Below are 21,586 nucleotides of genomic sequence, written 5' to 3'. Positions count from 1 at the left end.
ATACCTGAGTCTCCCCAGTGTGGAAAAGTGGGTAAGGACAGGTCTCTGGAACCTGGGTAAGACTAGTATGTCAAGGGGATTGGAGTGTTTCCAATGGCTCTAGCTATCCAACAGGCTCACAACACCGACTCATACAAGAAAATCTCCTATAGCTAATTATGTAAAGTTTCAGTAGAAGAGAGGGGGAAATGATTATCTTCCAGTAGCTTTCTAGGATTAAAAACCCACTCGCTTCTAATGTCAAGTGAACAGTCTATTGAAAAGAAGTCCATGGTGTTCTAGTGCATGCTTAAGGAAGAAAGTGTGTGGCCACTAGGTCACTGAAGTGCATTTCCAGCTGAGGCCAAAGGCAGCAAAGGTGCAAGAGGCTGCTGGGGCTGGCGCTAGTTGAAGCAGGATCTATATATTTGGAGTGGCCAAGCAATCTGTAGAAAGCCCCAGTTACAGAGCAGGATGTTTGCCAACGAGTGAAGTCAAAGGACGCTCAATTTCACTTTCTACAAAGTGCTTCATTGAAGATGCTAAGGAGGAAGCTCCCTTTAAAACACCATATCCTGAGTGTCAGAGAAATATGGTCAAGATGGTGATTGATGGGGAGCAGAGACTGATTCTCTAATAGCACTGGGACTGTGTATACTCCGAGCATATCTCTCTCTCTCTCTCTCTCTCTCTCTCTCACACACACACACACACACACACTTAATGAAGAGCACACAACTGCAGTCACATTCCACCTCTTCTGCACGTGCCTCTGTCCGGTGGTTGCTCTTTTGTACAGTATTTCCAGGAGCCGTTGAGTTAATGGGCTCCACTGCTAAAAGCCAGAAGCACAGCACAGAGTCAGCCGTAACATCCAATTGCTTGCAGCAGACATCGGTCTCAAATCCATCAGTCAGGATGTTGTTCTCGGTGAGGGTTTTTATATTAGTGTTTATAAAAACCACAAAGCTAGGCCATTTGCTTCAATCATCGTTAGAAAGAATGCTGAGTGCCCAGATGGGATTTCTAGTTTCTGTGCAAATGAAATCACAGTAGTCCAGATTTTATTCGCTCAAAACTACTAGGGAAGCAGTAGGATTTGGTTTCAATGCTGCCAAAAAGCAGGAATTCACTTAAGTTTTAACTCTGAAGCAATCCTGGTGTTAATGTTGTAGCCAGGGTCGGGCAGCATGGGGGCCGGGGCCCCCGCTGTGCTTGCTGAGGACCCCCGGATCTCTCCCAGTTCAGGCTCGCTCTCGCTAGAGGTAGACCCGCTGTTGATGGCGTAGACGCTCTCTGTGACTCCCTGAGCTGAAGCACAGCTGTCTGGCTCTTTCTTCTCCCTGGGACTAGATAGTCCTGGGAGGACAGCCATCTTCCCGGTCTGCCTGTTGGGCAGCAAAGACATGGTGTAGTCTGCAATGATCCCGCCCACATCTAAGTTGCAGGCCTGGTCGAAGGCTAGGAAACCCACGTTGGCGTTTGCTTCGCACACCATAAAGGAGCCATCGTCCATGATGAGGAGATCGATGCCACAGAAGTCCATGCCCAGGATGTTGGACACCTGGATAGCCAGCTGCTTGCCTTGTTCTGTCAGTGGGCACATGACGCCCACGCCACCTGTGGGGAAAGTGCAGCGATGTAATGGTGACACTGTAACCGAGCAGGACCGTATAAGGCCTTCCCAGAAGAGACCCCCACCCATATCCTCTGCCTGCCCTTTGTCGTAGAAAAACTTTAGTCAAAGAATAAATTTAATCAGAGAAGTGAGAAAATGCGGAAAGAAAGGAAAACAGTCAAGCAAGATAAGATAATAATACTTTAGCCATTAAACAAAGTCAAGGACCTTTAGTTCTTCCTCAAGGACTGCAGATAATATTCTGAGCCACGTCCCGTGAGCTGTTTTGCAGATACTGAAACCCCCAGCAGGTGGAAGAAGTTAAATGTATGCTACCCACAAGCACGGAGACCCCAGACCGGTTGGAACCAGAAGGTTGATGATGCTGAGAGCCCATTACCTCACCACCAGCCAATCAGAAGAATGTCCACGAGCTGATCACGCCCTGCTCCGTGAACACTATAAGACTCCTCACTACCCCCTCCAGGGCAGGACACACAGTCCTGTGGGCATTAGCCCACTGTGGCCCCCTTTGCCTGGCAAAGCAATAAAGCTATTCCTTTCCATGATACTTCACCAAAACTCTGTCTCTGAGATTTAATCTGGCCCCAGTGTACGGAGGCTGAATTTTGGCAACAACACCAGGCACCGACTGGACTAATGAGTCAAGTGACCCTTCAAGGAAGAGAGGTGAGGGATGTCGGGAAAGGGCAGCAAGATGGGCATTTTTATTACCAACAAAAGGTCTGGATGGAAATCAGGACACCCTTTGAGAAAGTAATATGATTGTTTTTTTCCTAGAGTTTAAAAAATGTTTATATCCTCTGACCCAGTCATCCCACCATGAAGGAAATAATCTTATATATTGGGGAAAAAAGCTTATGCACAAAGATGCTGATGGCAGTCATTTAAAATACTGGAAAGTCAAAATACTGGTACCTAGTAGGCACTCGATATTTGTTGATGAGTAAATGAAAAATTATAATCTAATTAGCTCACAGTAGAGGAAAGCAGCATAGTTTACAATCATTACTAAAAATGATAGAGTTCGTGATCACATGGGAAAATACTTAAAAGGATTAAAGGCTGTACAGTATGACCATAATTATGCAAAAAAACATCATCAGAAACGACACCAAAATGTTAACATTGGTTGTCTCTAGATGGCGGGATTAATGATAAATATCGTTTTTCATTTGACTTTGCTGTATTTTCTACATTGAGAATGAATTCCTTTTAGAAATTAGAAGAAACAAAATTATTATTTTCTAAGAAGAGAGAGGCCTGAGAGACAAAAATCTCATACCGAGGTCAGAGAGAGTCTGATTGCCCTTACTTGTTAAAAAGCTAAGACCTCAGATTTAATTGTCTTCCTTTAGTCTCTTTGCAAAGACTTAACACTTGTATTCTCAGGAACTAATGGCTTTACCTTAACTCTGCCCCTCCACCATCTATTACATGGTGTGAGGAAAAGGCTACTGAACAGCTTTAAAACAGCTCATCAAAAAAAGGAATATGGATAAATTACAATAGTTTCTAGTTAAAGAATGGATTTGTTTGTTTGTTTTTTCTTTTGGCCGTATGGCTTGTGGGATCTTAGTTCCCCGGCCAGGGATCGAACCTAGGGCCCCGGCAGTGGAAGTGCAGAGTCCTGACCACTGGACCACCAGGGAAGTCCCCAAAGAATGGATTTTGTGAGCTGACTGAAAAAGACAAACTGATAATACATAAGGTTCGATACTGTGGTAAGACATGGGATTGCCATGAAAATTAAATAAGATAATATATTAGGTACTTAGCACTGTGTCAACCTGAGCCTAGCATTTGCTTCTATCACAGCGCTTTAGTCACAGTACCTTACGATGATCTGTTTATGCGTCTTCTCCTTTACTGGACCATAAGCTGCCCAAGGGCAAGGACTCTCATTAATCGCTACGCTGTCAGCCTCTACCCTGGAGTCCACTTGGGGAGGCTGCTCAATCACTCTCAGGAAGAAGGACCAGACTGGTGTTTCAGCCTCTTCATTAGTCACCAGACTTGGTATATACTCATCTGGCGATCTAGGAAATAACAACTGGGTACCTTTTCACGTTACCAACATACAAATTCCACTCATGAGGCTGACAATAGATTTCTGTGATGAAGATGAACATTCCCATTCCCCCGGGACCATCTCCATGCACCAAAACTGAAAACAAGCTTTATCAACAGGTTAATGGGATGAGGTTATGCATTTGACCCAGACATAAACTGCAGCTTTCTAATAACGTCAAACACACGTAAGAAATAACGTCAAACACATGTAAGAAAAACACAATTTTCAAAAGAAACAAGAAACACAATCTTCAATTACAATGGAAAAGCAGAATATGCTATGTCTCCAGCCATAGCCTTATTTTTCAGTTTCTTTTTTTTTTTTTTTTTAATTATTCTTTTTGGCTGCACCACATGGCTTGCTGGAGTTCCTGGACCAGGAATCGAACCCGAGCCCTCAGCAGTGAAAGCACGGAGTCTTAACCACTGGATTGCCAGGGAGTTTCCCATTGCCTTAGTTGAGACTCTCCTTACTTCTTGCCTGAGCTATTGCCACAGCTTCCAAACTCAACCCCCTGCCTCCCTCTCATGCCTTCAATCCATCCTCTTCCCAGATGTCAGTTTTTCTCAAACACCAATCCTCATGTTGCTCCCTTGTTTAAAGCTGGCTGCCAAGTCCTAACACCTACGGGACAGGGTTCAAATCTCAGTGTCCTGACATCCCTGGCCTGACCTCCGTCATGGCACTTACACCCACCTGTCACCCTCCTGGACTGCTTGCTGCTAAGGGAAAGGGCTTGTTTCTAATTCCTCTCTGTGATCCTGGCGCCTTGCAGACGGTCTGACCAGATAGGAGGGATCGAGACACATTCACTGGCTGGGTGCAAACATCCTAATGAAAAACCCTGGTGGCCTCCCCTGACCAACAGTCCGACTGAGCTTTCGTGCCTCACCGAGAGAGCAGTTGCTCTGCATCCGTCCGTCTGTGGAGCAGCGAAGCATAGAGCCTATCACCTGGCCACCTACTACCACCACCCGGATATCCTTTCCGTGGGACTCCTTCACGTACTTCTGGAACAGGTAGGGCACATCGTGGCGGATCACATGGCAGATGTCTGAGAGGTGGTGTTTATCTCTTGCGAGAAAAACAGCTTTTCCTTTAAGAAGAAAGACAAAGAGCAAGAGAAGTAGTTAGAGAAGCCTCTGAGCGCAGTCCTTGCCATCCCACCTCCAGGTCCAGAGTCATCCATTCTTTCCCAACTCGCCTCACTGTGGCCCCTTCAATTTCTCTGAATCGACTCTTGCGTCTTATCAAATGGCCGTCGAACCTCATTTTTTTCTGGGTTTTACTCAGGTCCTTCTCCTTTCACAACTCTTTTTTCAAAATGAAATCAAAATGTATTCCAGAAACACCCAGAAGAGGCCAAAATTAATTCCTAGGGATCTAGTCAATTCGGTTCCAGAAACAGTCAGCACCGCCTATCACCCCAGGATGCTGATTTGGTAGAGTCCATGTCTCACTCACTTTTTTTTCTAAATCCTCACACCTCACACTAGGCTCGATGCACAAAGCAAGTGTCAATCAATGCTTACAGAACATAACTAATTGAACATACTTTAGAGGAATTCCCAGTCAAGATGGAGAGAGACCCACAAAAGATAATGACACAGCCTGATATAGCATCAGGAGAGGTCTGTGCAAAATACTATGGGAGTTCAAAGAGGGAGCCACTGCCAGACGTGCTTCCTCCTTTTAAACATAAGAAACTTATTATTTGGCTATACCCATTTAATTCTGAAAGGAATGATCCATACTTCTATTGATCTCTGGGAAAAGCATTCCTTCTTGACTCCAAATTCTGTATTTTCTGCTTGAATCACTTATGCTTTTGTAATTATTTGGCATCTGCTTTTCCATTTGCATATTAGCTAACAGATATGAGCAGGGGCCCCTGACAGGTTTGCTCTGTAAACCTGACATACCATACCCTGATCCTTCTTGTTAGCAAACATGGAAAAAAGAGATGGTTTTCCTAAGATATGTGTCACCACCTTAAAAAGAGTGGAACATTTCTGAAGTCTTAATAAAAAGAGGGATGGGTATCAGCTTCTAGTGGCATATAAGACCAAAAAGTAACCTCCAAAACATGTCTCAATCATTGGACATCTGGCACCAGGAGATCTGGCATCTGGCAGCATGGCTGGGATTCAATGATAGGCACTGGGGATTCTCTGGACATAGGTAGGATTTTCAGCAGAGATGGGGGCTAAAAATATGGACTTTGTTCCTTGGTTCCTGGCACAGAGGTTCTAATATGGGGCTTAGTCTGCAGTTAATAAAGGAGCTACAGTTTTTTTTTTTTTTTTTTTTGAGCTACAGTTTTAAAGCAAGGAGGAAAAAAACTGGGCAGGGGGAAGGGCACTAAGATTAGTTAATCATCTACTGTGGGCCAAACACTTTATTTTTTTAAAAAATTATTTCTCTTACACTTCATACTAGCTCTGTGTAGCCATTAGGACAAGGATAGTTATTTTTGTTTTACAGAAGAGGAAAATAAAGGTCCACAAAATTAGTAACTTTCTCAAAGGCATAGCCTGCATGAGTCCACTGCCTTCTTTAGATTTATTTCCATATACTAGAGCCTAACAAATGCTGTGACTTTGTTTACTCCCGATCCATTTTCCCTAAGATGTGTGTGCTACACTAGCAACGACCAATCTGAAAATAAAATTAAGATCACAATTCCATTTACAATAGTAACAAAAGGAATAAAAAAAACTTAGGAATACATTTAACCAAAGAAGCTCAAGACTTATACACTGAAAACTACAAAATATTGGAAAGAACTTAAAGATTGAAATAAATGGAAAGACATTCCATTTTCAGAAATTGGAAGATTAATATTGTTAAGATGGCAATACTCCTCAAATTGATCTACAAACTCAGTGCAATCCCCACCAAAATTCCAACTTCCTGTTTTGCAGAAATCGATATGATGATCCTAAAATTCATATGTAAATGCAAGGGACCCCAAATAGCCAATGCAATCTTGAGAAAGAAGGACAAAGTTGGAGGACTTGTATTTCCCAATTTCAAAACATTCTACCAAGTTACAGTAACAAGATAGTGTAGCCTGGCATAAGGACAGACATATAGATGAATGGAATAGAATTGAGAACCCAGAATAAACTCTCATACAGATGGTCAATTTTTGATTTTTGGCAAGAGTTCCAAGAGCATTCAGTGGGGAACCAACAGTCTCTTCAACAAATAATACTGGGAAAACCGGATATCCACAGGCAAAAGAATGAAGTTGGACCTTCATCACACCATATACAAAAATTAATTCAAAATGGCTCAAAGACCCAAATGTAACGGCTAAAACTGTAAAACTCTTAGGAGGAGAGATAGGTGTAAATCTGTGTGACCCTGAATTAGGCAAGCACAAAATGACATCAAAAATACAAGTAACCAAAGGAAAAAATAGATAAATTGAACTTCATTAAAACTTTTGTGTATCAAAGAATACTATCAAAAAAGTGAAAACACGACCTACAGAGTGGGAAAACATCATGCTCAACTTACGTATCTGATAAGACAGTAGTAGCCACAATATATAAAGAGCTGTAAAAAAGTCAATAAAAGACCAATAAGCCAACTGGAAAATGGGCAAAGGATTTGAATAGTCATTCCTTCAAAGAAGATATACAATGGCCAATAATATGAAAAGATGTTCAACGTTAGTCATTAGGGAACTACAAATCAAAACCATAATAATATACCACCTTATACCCAGTAGGATGGCTATAATAAAAACAAATTACACATTTAAAAGTTGCTAAGAAAGTAAATCTTAAAAGTTTTCATAATAAGAGGAAAAAATTATGTAACTATGTATGGTGACAGATGTTAACTAGACCTATTATGATCATTTTGCAATATTGACAAATATCGAATCACTGTGCTGTACACCTGAAGCTAATATAATGTTTGCATGTCAATTATACTTCAAGTTTAAAAAAGACTTTAAAAACAAATATATAAAGTGGGCCCACACATTACTAATGCTTGGAAAACATGCATTGTGGCTTGGGGCTTGTTTTTATGGTGGAGGTATGGTGACTGTTTGCATAATTTGTCGAGGCAAATTAATACACTCAATATAAAAGTTTTGTTTAGTATGTGAAGAAATTGGAACTTCATACATTGCTGGTGGGAATGTAAAATGGCATAACTGTTGTGGAAAACAGTTTGGCAGCTCCCCTAAAGTTAAACACAGAGTTACCCTATGACCCTGCAATTCTACTCTTAGGTGTACACCCAACAGAAATGAAGACATATGTTCACACAAAAACTTGTACATGAATGTTCATAGCAGCATTATTTATAATAGCCACAAAGTAAAGCAACCCAAATGTCCATCAACAGATGAACGGATAAACAAAATGTGGCATATCCATACAATAGAATATTATTGAATCATAAAAGGGATAAAAAACTGATCCATGCTACAACATGGTGATCCTTGCAAACATTATGCTAAGTCAGAGAAACCCACACAAAAGGCCACATATTGTATGGTTCTATCGATATGAAATGTCCAAAAGAGGCAAAGCCATAGAAACAGAAAACAGATTAGTGGTTGCCAGGGACTAGGGGAGAGGCCATTGGGACTGACCTTTAACAAGTACAGGGTTTCTTTTTGGGGTGATGGAAATGTTATGGAATGAGATAGTGTAATGGTTGTACAGAAGAGTGAAGATACTAAAATCCTCTGAATTATATAATTTAAAATGGTACATTTTTTGTTTTGTGAATTATATCTCAATTTTAAAAACATCTAAAAATTAAATATCTTCTATTTAATTTGTTTATTGTCTGTCTTTCACTTCTACAACGTGAGCTCCTGGAGGGCAGGAATTTTTGTTCTGTTCCTTTCTGTATCTCCTTGGCACTTTGTGGGCACTCAATAAAGATTAGCTGAATTTTATTTTATGTATATTTTACCACAATAAAAACTAGTTGAGACATTGCATTTTTGCACTGTAGTACATGTGAATTGTACTCGGAGCCCCATCTTGCCACCCAAACTCATTTCTCTCACTTCTTAGCAGGACCCCTTTCCTTTCCCAGGTTGCTTTGCCCACACCTGTTTCTGTATGTTGCTCACCCAGTTCAAACTCCACATTCCAACTTAAGTCTCCTTTTCTTCCACCGAAGCCTTCCCTGACTCAGGGCAGAGTGGGCCCCTCCCTCCGTTTGGCTCAGACAGGCATTCACCTGCCACAGAAGCCATCGCCCTGAAGTGCTACTTCTCTACTCTCTACACAATGGAGATCGAGAGCAGTGAGTGTGTCAAGTTCATGGGAACTGCTCATCCCATGTCCATTAGGGTACCTCCTCTCATTCCAGATGCCCTGAGCAGTTAAGGATGCCATCTGGCTATCATCAGGAGGTACTCGCTCTCATACCACAAGGGAGGGGGGTGGCTTTCTGCTGCACACGTCCTCTTCAACTACTATGTCTTGAGCACTGTAGTAGGTCTTGGAGACAGAGATGGGCAGGACCTGGTTCCCACCCCCTGAGCAGCTCACAGTCAAAAAGGGGAAAAGGCACATAAATCTATAACTGTCATAAGCCATAGTACTATGCTAGCGGCATGGATGAAGTGCTTCGGAAACACAAAGGGAAGGGCAATTAATTTTGTCTGGAAGAGAGGGAAGGAGACCAGGGACGTGGACAGAGAAGAAACGACGTGGAGTTGGCCTTAAAGCCCGAGCAGAAGTTCACTAGAGGGCAGAGGAAGATGGCGTTCCCAGCAAAGGGAAGAGAGCAGAGGTTTAAAGACAGCAGAATACATGGTCTAGTCTGGAATGGATTACGGAGGGTTCGCGTGGCTAGAGAAAGCTGCAAAGGAAGATGGATGCCGTTCGTCCAGGGCCTTCAGTGCCACGGTGAGGAATATAAACAGTATCTAATAGGCAACACCAGTTCTTGGGAGGGTTTTTCAGCAAGGGAGCGACAAGAAGAGATCTTTGTTTCAGAGAAATTGCTCCCCTAATGAATAGAGGATGCACTGGCAGTGAAGTTAGGGAAACCAGTCAGAATCAAGTCAGGAGTCTGCCGCCAGAGTCCAGGGAAGGGCTGGGAAGGGTCTGGACAAAGCAAGGACAGTGCGGACAGCGAGGAGGGGACAGAAGTAAGGACTACACCACAAGCTCCACAAGGGGGAGCTCCGTCTCCTCCGAGCAGAGAGGAGGCCCAAACAGAAGCCCGGGAAGAGGGGCACTGACCCCGGTGTCCGCGCGTGCTCTTCACCACGACTGGGTAGCCCAGCGGCTCGGCTTCATCGATCATTTTTGAAAAGTCTTCATGCCCACCTGTCAAGAAAAGCAAAAGTCAGTGAAGGTGAGGCTGATGGTCCAGGGCTCTGGGGGAATTCTTTGGAGGCCTCACATCTCTCTGATTAAGGCAATGTGAACCCATTCCATCGGACAGACATGTGCTGTGCAAGTGCCATACAGAAGGTGGGAACAGAGAGATCAGGAAAGTAGCATCATCACGCGCTTCCACATGGCAGAGGCTTCACATGCTCCAGTTCACGCAATCGTCACGATAACCCCGCAGGCAGGGCAGGGATTCTTCCCTTACCTTGGCTGTGGTAGGCAGAATTCTAAGAAGGCCCCCAAGATTCCTACCCGCTGGTGTACATGCTCTGTATAAGCCCCTCTCCTGAGTGTAGGGGGGACAAGTGACTATGCTGGGATAGCATTCCTGCAATTAGGCTAATAATCAGTTGACTTTGAGTTAATCAAAAGGGAGATGATTCTTGGTGGACCTGACCTAATCAGGAGAGCCCTGTAAAAGAAGGTGAAGCATCAGAGAAACTCTCCTGCTGGCCTTGAGGGAGCAAACTGCCATGTTGGAGAGAAGTCCATGTGACAGGGCCAACAGGCAGCCTCTAAGAGCTGAGAATGGCCCTCAGTTAACAGCCAGCAAGTAAGTGGGAACCTCAGTCCTACAACTACAAGGAACTGAATGCCAACAGTAAACCTGGAAGACCCCAGACCCCAGATGTGGTCCCAGCCCAGCTGCCCCTTGATTTCAGCCTGGCGAGACCTAAGCAAAGAGTCCAGCTATGCTGTGGCTGGACTTCAGACCTCCAGAAACTGTGAGATGACAAATGGGTGTTGTTTAAGCTGCTAAGTTTTCAGTAGATTGTTGTACTACAGTAGAAAACCAATACCCAAAGAAGCCAAGCCTGGGATATTTCTCACCCAAAGGTAAGGCATGACTTGAAAGCCCGAATTGGCTCCACTACACTCCTTTAAGGCTTCATTTAAAAAATATGAATATTAATCTTTGGGGGACCATTATTCTACCTACCACAGGTGATAATGTAGTTCATCAATTTTTTTTTTTTTTTTTTTTTTTTGCAGTACGCGGGCCTCTCACTGTTGTGGCCTCTCCCATTGCAGAGCACAGGCTCCGGACGCGCAGGCTCAGCGGCCATTGCGCACGGGCCCAGCCGCTCTGCGGCATGTGGGATCTTCCCGGACCGGGGCACGAACCCGCATCCCCTGCATCGGCAGGCTGACTCTCAACCACTGCGTCACCAGGGAAGCCCAGTTCATCAATTTTTTGCAAAGCAAAATACTCTGGGATACTAATAAGACCTGTCACAAAAGTGCTAATGATTAAAAAAAAATAAAGCAGCATGAAAAGGCAGTGTAGATAACCAGGGGCATCTTTACAATGAGGACATTTTATAAGAAGAGAACTCCCAGCTTCCTGACACCCACTGGTAAATATAACTCCTTTCTAGCCATCCTTTTGTCCTTCCCTTATAATACAGTGCAAGAGGGGTCCTGCTTATCTGAGGCCATCCCCGCACCTGTGCCTCGGACCCCTTTCCCTCTCACCTCCTCAGGGATCTTGCACCATTAAGTGTCCCCTCTCTGCTGTATCTTCAACCTCTCAGTTCAGAATTCCAGCAGCATTTTAAGCATGCTCAGTAATCTCCCATCTTAAACAAATAAAACCCATTCCTTCACCCTGCATCATCACTTAACTACAACCTTGTATCCTTACAATCAAGCTACTCAAAGGGTTTCAATTTCCTCACTTCCCATTCACTTCCTCATCCTTGACAAGTTGGCTTTTCTCCCTATGGCTGAACTGAAGCTGTATTCATTGAACTCCCTGTTGCTAAATCCAACACACATCTCCATGAGTATGTTACGCATCCTCTCAGAATTAAACACCCCTTTTAATTACACCATCCTTCTTGGGATGTTCTTTCCATTGGCTTCTGTCATCTCTCTTCTTTCTGTTCTCACCTCTCCAGGTGCTCTTACTTGGCCTCTTGCATAGGTCCTTCTTCCTTTTCCTATTCCCTAAAGGATTCCCTCTCGAACCCTCTTTTATTAAATGTTGTTATTTTATTGTGGTAAAATATACATAACATAAAATTTACCATTTTAACCATTTTAGGTGTACAGCTCAGGCCTCTCTTCATTCTACATTTTCTCCCTGAGTAATCTCATCCATTCTTGTGACTTCACTTAACATAATGGAAGTTTCCAAATCCACTTCCTTAGTCTACACCTCTCTCAGGAGCTCCAGATCCATTTATCTGCTGCCTACTGAATAGTTTTACTTTTATATACTACAGACACCTCAAACAGAATGTGTCCCAAACTATAATAACCTCTTCCGACAATGCCTTGCCCTACCCACCAATCTGTTTCTCCTCTCCCACGGTTCTAGGCTCAGTGAGTGTTCGCTTTCACATCTGGTTGCCCAAACCAGAAACCAGAGTCACTCTTGATTCCTCTCCATGCTCCTCATAGCCACTCAATCATCATGTCCTAATATTTCTGTCTCCTTCCTAAGTCCTGAATCTGTTCACTTATCTTCATTCTTACTACGGCCACCTTAGTTTAGACTATCATTTCTCATTTGCATTGCTTATAAAGCCTACCAGTACATATCCTGTCTCTACTTTGCCCCTGGTCCAATTCCTTCTCCACAGCGTAGCCAAAGTGACATTCTGAACTCTGATCAGGCCATTTCCCTGCTTAAAGCCCTCCAATAACTTCCTGTTAGTCTCAGGATTACCCCTGATCTCTTTCATGTACTGTATATGGTGACTTCTTATCTTTCTAGCCTTATATCTCAACCCTATCTCCTTGACGTTCCACAAACTACTCAAAATACCACCAATCGGTCATGCTCTCTCTTGCCTCTAGGTCTTTCTATATTCTGCTTTCTTCTTAGACTGCTCCCCGCCCCCCTTGCTTTAGCTGGATAACTTCAGCTAGTTTAGATGTTCTCTCTTTTGGGAAGCCTTCTTTCCTCATCACCTACTAAACTAAATTAGGAGCTCTCCTGTGTATTCCCATACCACCTTGCGCTAACTCTTATCCTGGCACTGCACTGAAACTGCCCTGAGGGTAGGACTCTCTTACTTGTTGCTAGAGCCTAGAGCCTATTTTGGTAGTTGGCACACAGTGTGTACCAGCTACATATTTAATGAATGAATTCCAGAGAGAAAGAAGCAAAGACATTTCAGACAGAGGACTGAAATGTTGAATCATCTAAGATGAACAGATTCGCCTTGAAAACCAACAAGAGATGCCAGAGGCCTTCTGGGGAGAGAGAACATAGGGGTGCAGGCTATTTGGAAAGACAAGTCTCAATCCTATTTTAAGGACACTCACCATAGGAGAAGGTGTCCGGCATGGGGACCCCATGTCCAGCCAGCTCCTGGAATGTCCAGAATTTGTTGATGCAGTTTAGAATGCTCTGTGGGCGGTTGACTAAGCGGCAGCCCAACTTCTCCAGGTGTCGCAGGACGGTGATGTCACTGTCCGACTGCACTGAGGGTGTGGGCACCCGGACGAGCACCACGTCTGGGAAAGTGGTGAGCGCCTTCTGGTTCAGCTGCAGGCCTGCAATCAAAGGAAGAAATGAGCTCTGGGCTGGCCATCATCTAGTCCCACCAGAAGCACTGGTCCCAACATACTCCTCAAGACTGAACCTAGCAGGAAGATAGCCTTGAAAATGGCACTTGGATATCCTGTTGTAATGAGAAGCTACCGTCCACCCTATACTCCAAACAAATGGGCAGAGCACGACATTGAGGAAACACAAAAGAATGAACAGGGTGGGGCCAGTGGGGGGAAGAGCAGCATATCAAGAATAATCCAAGTTAGAAGAATCCATAGGAGATAATGCAGTCCAGCACCCTCCTTCCATGTAGGACTAGTATTACTCAAAATGTAGTGGCTTAGGAGGCTGGAGACTTAATGACAAGGAATGCAGTAAAGGTCACTTATGGTATCTTTACCACTCTTATGACTTCATCTTTAAAAGTCATCTGGAATATTACGAATATAATGAATGTGAAAATGTCAATGTTAGGTAAAAAAAACAGGATACAAAATTATCAGTACAAGTTAGAAAACGCTAGAAGGAAATATACCAACATTTTAACAGTGGGTAATGGGACTAGAGATGATTTTCTATTTATACTTATCAGTATTTTCCAAAATATCTCCAACTGTGTATTACCTTGATAACAAAAAACTTAAAAAAAATCAATATACTAAAAATCAATTCAATATTAAGAAAAACTAGAATGCATCACAAAACAATTGGTCTATATAGCCAAAGGACTTAAACCTGTATGATACTGGATGAACTGGTAGTATTAGCTTGTAGTGAAGACTCAGAGGAACAGGAATGCAGTCTTCAATTATCTGCGCGGCTCCATGCAGAATTATTTGGCTTGTCTTCTATGACCTCAGGAGGTACAGCTGAGGAGCTATCCAAAAGAGCATTATTTTGTCTGACTCTTCATTTCTGTATCCCCAGCGCCTAGAACAGTATCTGCTGCATGATAGGCAGTCAGTGTTTGTTTAATTATACAGAAGCTACATGGAGATAGATTTGGGCTCAACAAAAGGGATACTTTTCCTCTGCCTTAGGATGGAATGGGCTGAGTGAGGCTCATTAGTCATCCGAGGATGGCACAGAAGGAATGCAAAAGTTAATAAGCTCACAGCAACCTGCTTGATCTCTTTCAACCCTGATATCCTATGGTTTGCATTACTCTAAGTAGTTACGTAGGCATCTCCGGTGCACCCAGCATCTGGGGATGGAATGATGGAGACAGGAAATAGACTGGATAGGGCAATGAGAAGTGAGTTCAGGGAACTACTTGGTCTGCCTTAGTGAACCTTAAAGGAGTCTCTAAAATGCTCTACAGAGGACATTTTAAACACAGTTTGAGAACCATCTTTTAGGCTTTAACCTAAAGCACCTTCGCTTTCATAAGTGATAAAAGTGTACAACCATATAACTCCAAGAAAACAGAAGGTACGAAGGAAGTTACTATTCCTCTATTGTGGGATGAATAATATCAATATAAAAACGCTAAGCAAGACAAAACAAAAGCAAGCAAACAGAAAAACCAAAACCACAAAACTACTACATGGATCTAACTTGCACAGCTTCCTCTCATTCTAGATGTTTCACCAATTAAAAAAAAAAGAGAGTAAGCGCAATCATTAAGTTAAATTGTTTTTAGTACTTCTGCTGATTAGTGTGAACCCAAGGAAATGGAATATAATTCTCAGGGATGATTTGTAAAGAGCATTCAGGTTATCTTTACTTTGCCATCAGAAAACAGTATCATTTATACATGCTTTTTCCTTTGCCACTTAGCGCCCCTGGGGAAAATAATATGAAAGGGGGAAAAGAGTAAACCCTGAATAATATCCTCAAAACTGGTAGAAGAAAGAAAAGTATTCAAGTTGGTGAAAATGGCAAGTAAAATACAGAACACTGAGGGGAAAACAGCCCAGAACAACATTACATAATGAGATGATATATGCAAAAATGCTTTGAGAACCACAAAACGCTATAGATATGCAAGGCACTGGCATTATTATCGCACAGACACTCTACTGAGCAAGGTAGGACACTGTATGGGGATTTGTACCACCTGATGAGAAAAAATGGCTTTGCAACAGAAAAGTGACCTAGAGAGATGAGAAGCAGCAGAAACGTCTGGGTTTTAAATCTCAACATGAGACCACAGACAAACGGTAAAACTTCTAAATGGGAAGAAAAGAATTCAGTCATTTCTGGAAATACCAACCACAAGTGGAGAGAGACAGCTCAGCCTCGATAAGCAGATTCACGTACACCTAGGAAGTCTTACCAGGATTTCATCTCTCTTCTCCAAAGGTAAATCTTTGGGCCTGGCTCATTCCAACTGAAGCCTTTAATAAATGAAGAATGGAATGGGTTAACGTGGAGCTGAAAAGGCTCTCCCAAGCAGTTAGACAGGTCTGGTCTCTGACTGTGTTGGCCGTCCAGCTCTGTGCAGAGAGGGACGTGATGTGTTTAGGGAAAACATATGCACAACCAGTTACTTCTCTGCCCATTGACCCAGCTCCAGCATCCTTGCTAAGGGGCAACGTCACTTGTCCCATGTTCATGCCCATTTTCTTTGCTGTTTGCACCTTGTCTAAATCACCATTTCTAGAAGTAGGAGACAAGAGTCTGCTGCTCACCGTGGCATCCTTTAGCAGGAAGAGCAATTCCACAGAGCCACGGCCAAGCACAGCTTGGTTTAAGGCTGGCACTTGGCAAACCTGTCAGTGAATTCTGAAGCCTTTAACCACTTAGCGATCTCTCTCCCTCTCCCCATTGATATCTCCTCTTGGGAAAGGATGGAGCTTAATGCGTCACCTTTCCTGGGATCCTTAATGTTCCCACTGCAATCTATGGGCCTTAAACCAAGGGAATGAAGTGCTGATGCAGGACCTCAAGGAGGGCAGGGCTCTGCTTGGCTGCCAGCAATGGAAGGAAAGCCCTGAACAATCAGGGGCTCGTGCCCTCAATAACAAGGGATTTCATGCGATTAAGTGCCCTAGTGCCCTCAGGCATCACCTTGACCTGGGAAGCAAGGTGGGGGGAAAGGAGCTGAGTTATTTCTGGGATATTTGGGGATCTCCCCAGACTGGGATTCAGATTTACTATTTAGCCTCAAACCACTTTTTTTAAAAAACTAAAATGATCGCTATGTCCCCAAACAGGTCAATAAGATCGTGAAAAAGATCAGTCCCCAAACTAGTTAGTATAATGACCAATAGCCAACCTAGTCTAAATCAGCTTTTTGAAACTACAATATTTTCTCCATATTACTTCTAAAAAGAATAATATACTTTTATGGGTAATTATGTTTTTGACTCTATTATTTATATTTGGAAATATTTTAATGTATTAAAAACAAGACAGAAAAATGAGTAACTTTTCCAAAGAACTGAGCCTGTTTTTTTTCCAACCTATATATTGGATTAAATTAATTCTACAAAACTATAGACTTTTGCATTTATATGTACAACAGCAAAGAAATGCGCTTAATAATACAGAGAAATAGCTTTAGAAAGAAACAAGTCATTATTGGAAAGCAGAGCTCTAAGAATTAAAACCCATTCTCAATCATTCATACCAATACAGGGAAGAAGCATGGAAAATAAAAGGTGCAGTCATCCAGATCTGAATTTGACTAACATTTTTACTGATCATCTACTGTGTTTGAGGAACTTTGCCAAGAACATTCATATGTATTACTGCATTTAAATTAAAGACATCTTGTTAAAAAAAACAAAACAACATAGAGAACAGACCTGTGGTTGCCAAGGGGGGGGGAGGGAGGGAGGGAGGGAGAGGGATGGACTGGGAGTTTGCGGTTAGCAGATGCAAACTATTACATTTAGAGTAAATAAACAAGGAGGTCCTACTATATAGCACAGGGAACTGTATTCAGTATCCTGGGATAAACCATAATGGAAAAGAATATAAAAAAAGAATGTATATATATGTATAACTGAGTCACTTTGCTGTACAGCAGAAATTAGCACAACATTGTAAATCAACTACGCTTCAATTAAAAAAAGAAGACATCTTGTATATGCATCCCTGCACTAGATCTGACTGTCAAAGTCTTTGCATTTACACAGAACTGATGCACAGTGGGTCCAGACCAGTGGGCACACAACACTCATTCATGTACACACATATGCATCCCTGGCTTCACAACTAAAAAGCAAGCTTCAAAACTAAACTGGCTTTTTGTACGCTAGGAAAAAAAACCCCACAAAAACCCTTCATGTACAAAGCAAGTGGCAGAAATAAGAAAATAGCAGGACACTGTAGCAGGAGAGCAAGCAAGGACCTCACTTACGGCAGCTTTTAGGACCATTACATTTGGGCAGGATCATGTAACCATGGCTGGTGGTGAAGCTCTGAGAGTTGTTAAAAATGAATCAACACTATAAATAACATAAGTGGATAATAATCCATTAAGTGCTGTACATTACTGTGTTGTGTTAGGAGGGAGATGTGTCATCCCAAACATGGTCTGGCTCATCTCAATCACTCTCCAGTTTTTCTCTGGTCTCTTTCTACCCTACCACACAGCATCTTCTCATAAGGAAGTTACTTTTATTCTTACCGAGTAGATGCTATGCCACTTCTCTTTCCCTTTTAAAGGTCTTTGTTACAATGCCCAAAGAAATCTCACCTCTACCTCATTAAGACCCACAGTCATTATGTGGCCACCTTCTCTTTCCACCAACTGCTAATTTGAGGTCATTTAATTCAATTCAACCTTCACTGAACTGTTGAGATGAATCAGACATACTCTGAAGCAGGAATACAAAGACGAGCCAGGTGATCTCTGCATACCAGGAGCTTATCATCTCCTTACAGAGAAATATATCAACATAATTTTAATTCATTCAGTCACTCAACACATATTTATTGTTTCATGCATTCATTCAGTGAAGATTTATTGAGCACCTACTTTGGGCCAAGCCCAGTGTTAGTTTGGGTTTCCCCAGAAGGACTGCTGGAGATAAGGACAAGAGGTCTATTATCACGGTGGCAATTTCAGGAAACACTGGAGGGGGAAGTAGAGAAGGCAATGCCGCAAATAAAAGGTGTGTTATGAAGTGAGTGATCACCTTGGAACCCAGGGCTTAATCTTGCCGGGCGACAATAAGAAACGGTTTAGTGCACACTCCTTGGTTACTCCACCCAAGGGGCGAGGAAGCTAGCAATTTATAATATTTATATACCAACCCTGTCTTTGGTTGAGAGCTGATCGAGGGGTGTGGTATTAACTCCCTGGTCCTTCCAGCTTGCCATGCATGTGTGGGCAAAGTGAGCTCCTGTGACCACAGAAAGCCCTCAGGCAGAGATTCAGGTGCTGATGGTTAGACCGGTGGCGGCGGCAGTGTAGGGCAAGAGGGGAGGACGGACACAATGCCATCAAATGGTAAGAGCAAAAGGGACACGGGAGGGCCTCTGACAGGCACTGTCTAAAAGGCTGGGCATAGGGGTTGAGGTGTGAGTGTAACAATATCCCTGGAATTTAAGAAGAAAGAAAACAGACAACTGTAACTAATGTCACTGATGCTCTATGCAGAGCACCTGGGTATTAAGAAGAGTTATCAGTCTGGTTTGGGCAGGGGGTGGGGAGGTTCTAACACAACGTGAGAACTGCTCTAGCAGGCATATATATCAGGGTACAGTGACAGCGAAGGAGGAGGGAACAGTTAGGTGATTATTTCTGAGAATCAAGGAAAGTTTCAGAGAGGAGATGCTGACTCGTAGAGCTTCTGGGCACAGAAGAAATGTGTAAAACTAATAAATGCATAATGTCTACCCTTCAGAAACAAGTCGATGGTCAAGGCATGGCAACACATAAGCACTGAGTTCTGCGACAGCTCAGGGCAAACGTATTTGCAAAGGCCTTTCAAGAAGTTGAGGACACGTGAGATGAAAGGCAATTATGGCAAAGTAGATAAAGTCCTGGCCTCCACGTCAGAGACTTGATTTAATTCTGTGTCGTCATTTAACAGCTTGGCAAGACACAGAAAATGTCCCTGGGTCTCAGTTTCCTCTTCTGTAAAATGGAAGAACTTGAAAACCTTCCTCTCTCACACACCTCACCAACACAATGCTTCCTCGCAGCCACGAAGACAAATCTCATCAGGCCCTTTTCTCCTTTCCTATCAGGCTCTCAAGATTCCAGTCTCCAAGGCCATGTCACTTCCCTGGACTCTGAACCCCACCTGGCTCTGACATTGCCTTTTCTTTCTTTCTTTCTTTTTTTTTTTTTTTTTTTTTTTTTTTTTTTTTTTTTTTAACATTTGGGCTGCTCTGGATCTTCACTTCATTGCAGTGCACGGGCTTAGTTGCCCCAAGGCATGTGGGATCTTAGTTCCCTGACCAAGGATTGAACCTACGTCCCCTGCATTGGAAGGCAGATTCTTAACTACTGGACCACCAGGGAAGTCCCTGACATTGCCTTTTCTACTCCCACCTTGCACTCCTGCCCATCTCCCCGGTGCCCTTGGGGACTCAATCAATGGGACTCAATGGGCAGCAAATCTCCTATCCTTGAACTTTTCAGCCACTGTTCCCTTCCCCTTCTTTTTCTGAGTCTAACTGAACCCTGACTCTGCTTCCCCACCAGCCCTCCCAAGCTGTGGCTTCTCTCCCTCTCACCTGGGGTTACTGGGCCTAGAGGTAGGAGAGACGTGCTCCTTCCTACTCTCAACGCAGCTTGACCAGCATCCTTCTCTCCTCCTAAAACACCCAACGTGACTCTCATCTGACAACACCACACGTCTCCCTACTTGTGCAGGTCACCTAAAGACCCCAGTCACTCCCCTGTCCTTGAAGCTTTAGCTCCAGACTCACTGACTCTCCTGTGCTGTCACAGATATTGGTGATTTCAATATCCCCATGAAGAATTCTTCCAATTCCCAGGGCCTCTCTGTTTCTTGACCTCCTTTCCTCCAAGGATCTTGTCCACCATCCCACCCCAGCCACCAGTACCAGTTACATTCTAGACTTTATGCAGTGATCATAACTCCCATCTCCACACACCATCTCCTATCTTTCCAGCTCACTCTATAGTACCCCAACTCCAGCCACACTTTGACACCACCTGGAACTACCATGCATGGATCCCCCATCTTTTCACTGTCCCTCACCCCCTTCATACCCTATTTCATTTCCATAGTCAAGCACCACAACATATATCCACAAATCCTTGCACCCATTTCTTGCTTGGCTAAACCACAACCCCAGCTGGACTGATCCAACTCTGCCTACTTCACGTGCCCTCCTGTGCAATGGTGCATGTCTGAAGAAAGAATACACAAACGTGCTGACTGATCTCAAGGGCATCCTTATTGCTGCCTGCTAAGCACTGTTTCCCTAGTCCATTCACTCTCCCTCAACACCGGACATCATTGCACACTTTCTTTTCTTGCTTCAGATCTTCACTTCTTCCTCCCTCCTCCTCATTCTCACTCTTCCTATTTCAGGGAGAAAAACTGAAGCAATCAGAAAAGAACTTCTCTATAACTTCCCACTATCACATCTACCCACCTGCACCTGTGCCAGTAGGTGACCTTCTCTATTATAATGGCTGAAGTGTCCTTGTTCCTGGCTTAGGCCAACTCCTTGAAATAGGCACTAGATCCCAATCCCTCTCAGTCACGTAAGGCACTGCTCCAGCAAGTCACCTCTCTCTCCTACATCACCAATTTCTCTCTCTCTATTGGATCATTCACACCAGCATGCAATATTCTGTTATTTCTCCCTTCTTTAAGAAAATCCTCTCAAATCCATTTTTGAGCAATATCTTAGCTCAGGCTGCTATTACAAAATACTATAGGTTTGGTGACTTAAACAACAGACATTTATTTCTCACAGTTATGGGGACCAGAAGTCTGATATCGGGGTGCCAGCATTATTGGGTTCTGTTCCTGGCTTGCAGACAGCAGCCTTCTTGCTATATCCTCACATGGCAAGGAGAGGGAGGGAGGGAGAGGGAGAGGGAGAGGGAGAGAGAGGGAGAG

At 43.3% G+C, this 21,586-nt stretch overlaps 1 protein-coding gene and 1 non-coding gene across 2 annotated transcripts in view; both read right to left on the bottom strand.

The window, feature by feature from the left end:
• Positions 1 to 1,108: 1,108 nt before the first annotated feature.
• Positions 1,109 to 21,586, bottom strand: part of RIMKLA (ribosomal modification protein rimK like family member A) — a 27,862-nt gene continuing 7,384 nt past the window's right edge. The window contains exons 2-5 of the mRNA XM_024744785.1: positions 13,355 to 13,585; positions 9,926 to 10,012; positions 4,585 to 4,788; positions 1,109 to 1,599 (exon numbers count right to left, since the gene is read on the bottom strand). Coding sequence (XP_024600553.1) covers positions 1,109 to 1,599; positions 4,585 to 4,788; positions 9,926 to 10,012; positions 13,355 to 13,585 — 1,013 coding nt within the window. The remainder of the gene's footprint in view (positions 1,600 to 4,584; positions 4,789 to 9,925; positions 10,013 to 13,354; positions 13,586 to 21,586) is intronic.
• Positions 3,198 to 3,270, bottom strand: TRNAG-UCC (transfer RNA glycine (anticodon UCC)). The gene has a single exon. It is a non-coding gene; the product is annotated as a tRNA-Gly (tRNA).

Source organism: Neophocaena asiaeorientalis, unplaced genomic scaffold (genome assembly GCF_003031525.2).
Source record: "Neophocaena asiaeorientalis asiaeorientalis breed wild unplaced genomic scaffold, Neophocaena_asiaeorientalis_V1.1 scaffold478, whole genome shotgun sequence".
Taxonomy (NCBI): Eukaryota; Metazoa; Chordata; class Mammalia; order Artiodactyla; family Phocoenidae; genus Neophocaena; species Neophocaena asiaeorientalis.
Note: the sequence above shows the minus strand (reverse complement) of the source record. Positions and strands in the feature narration are given on the sequence as shown.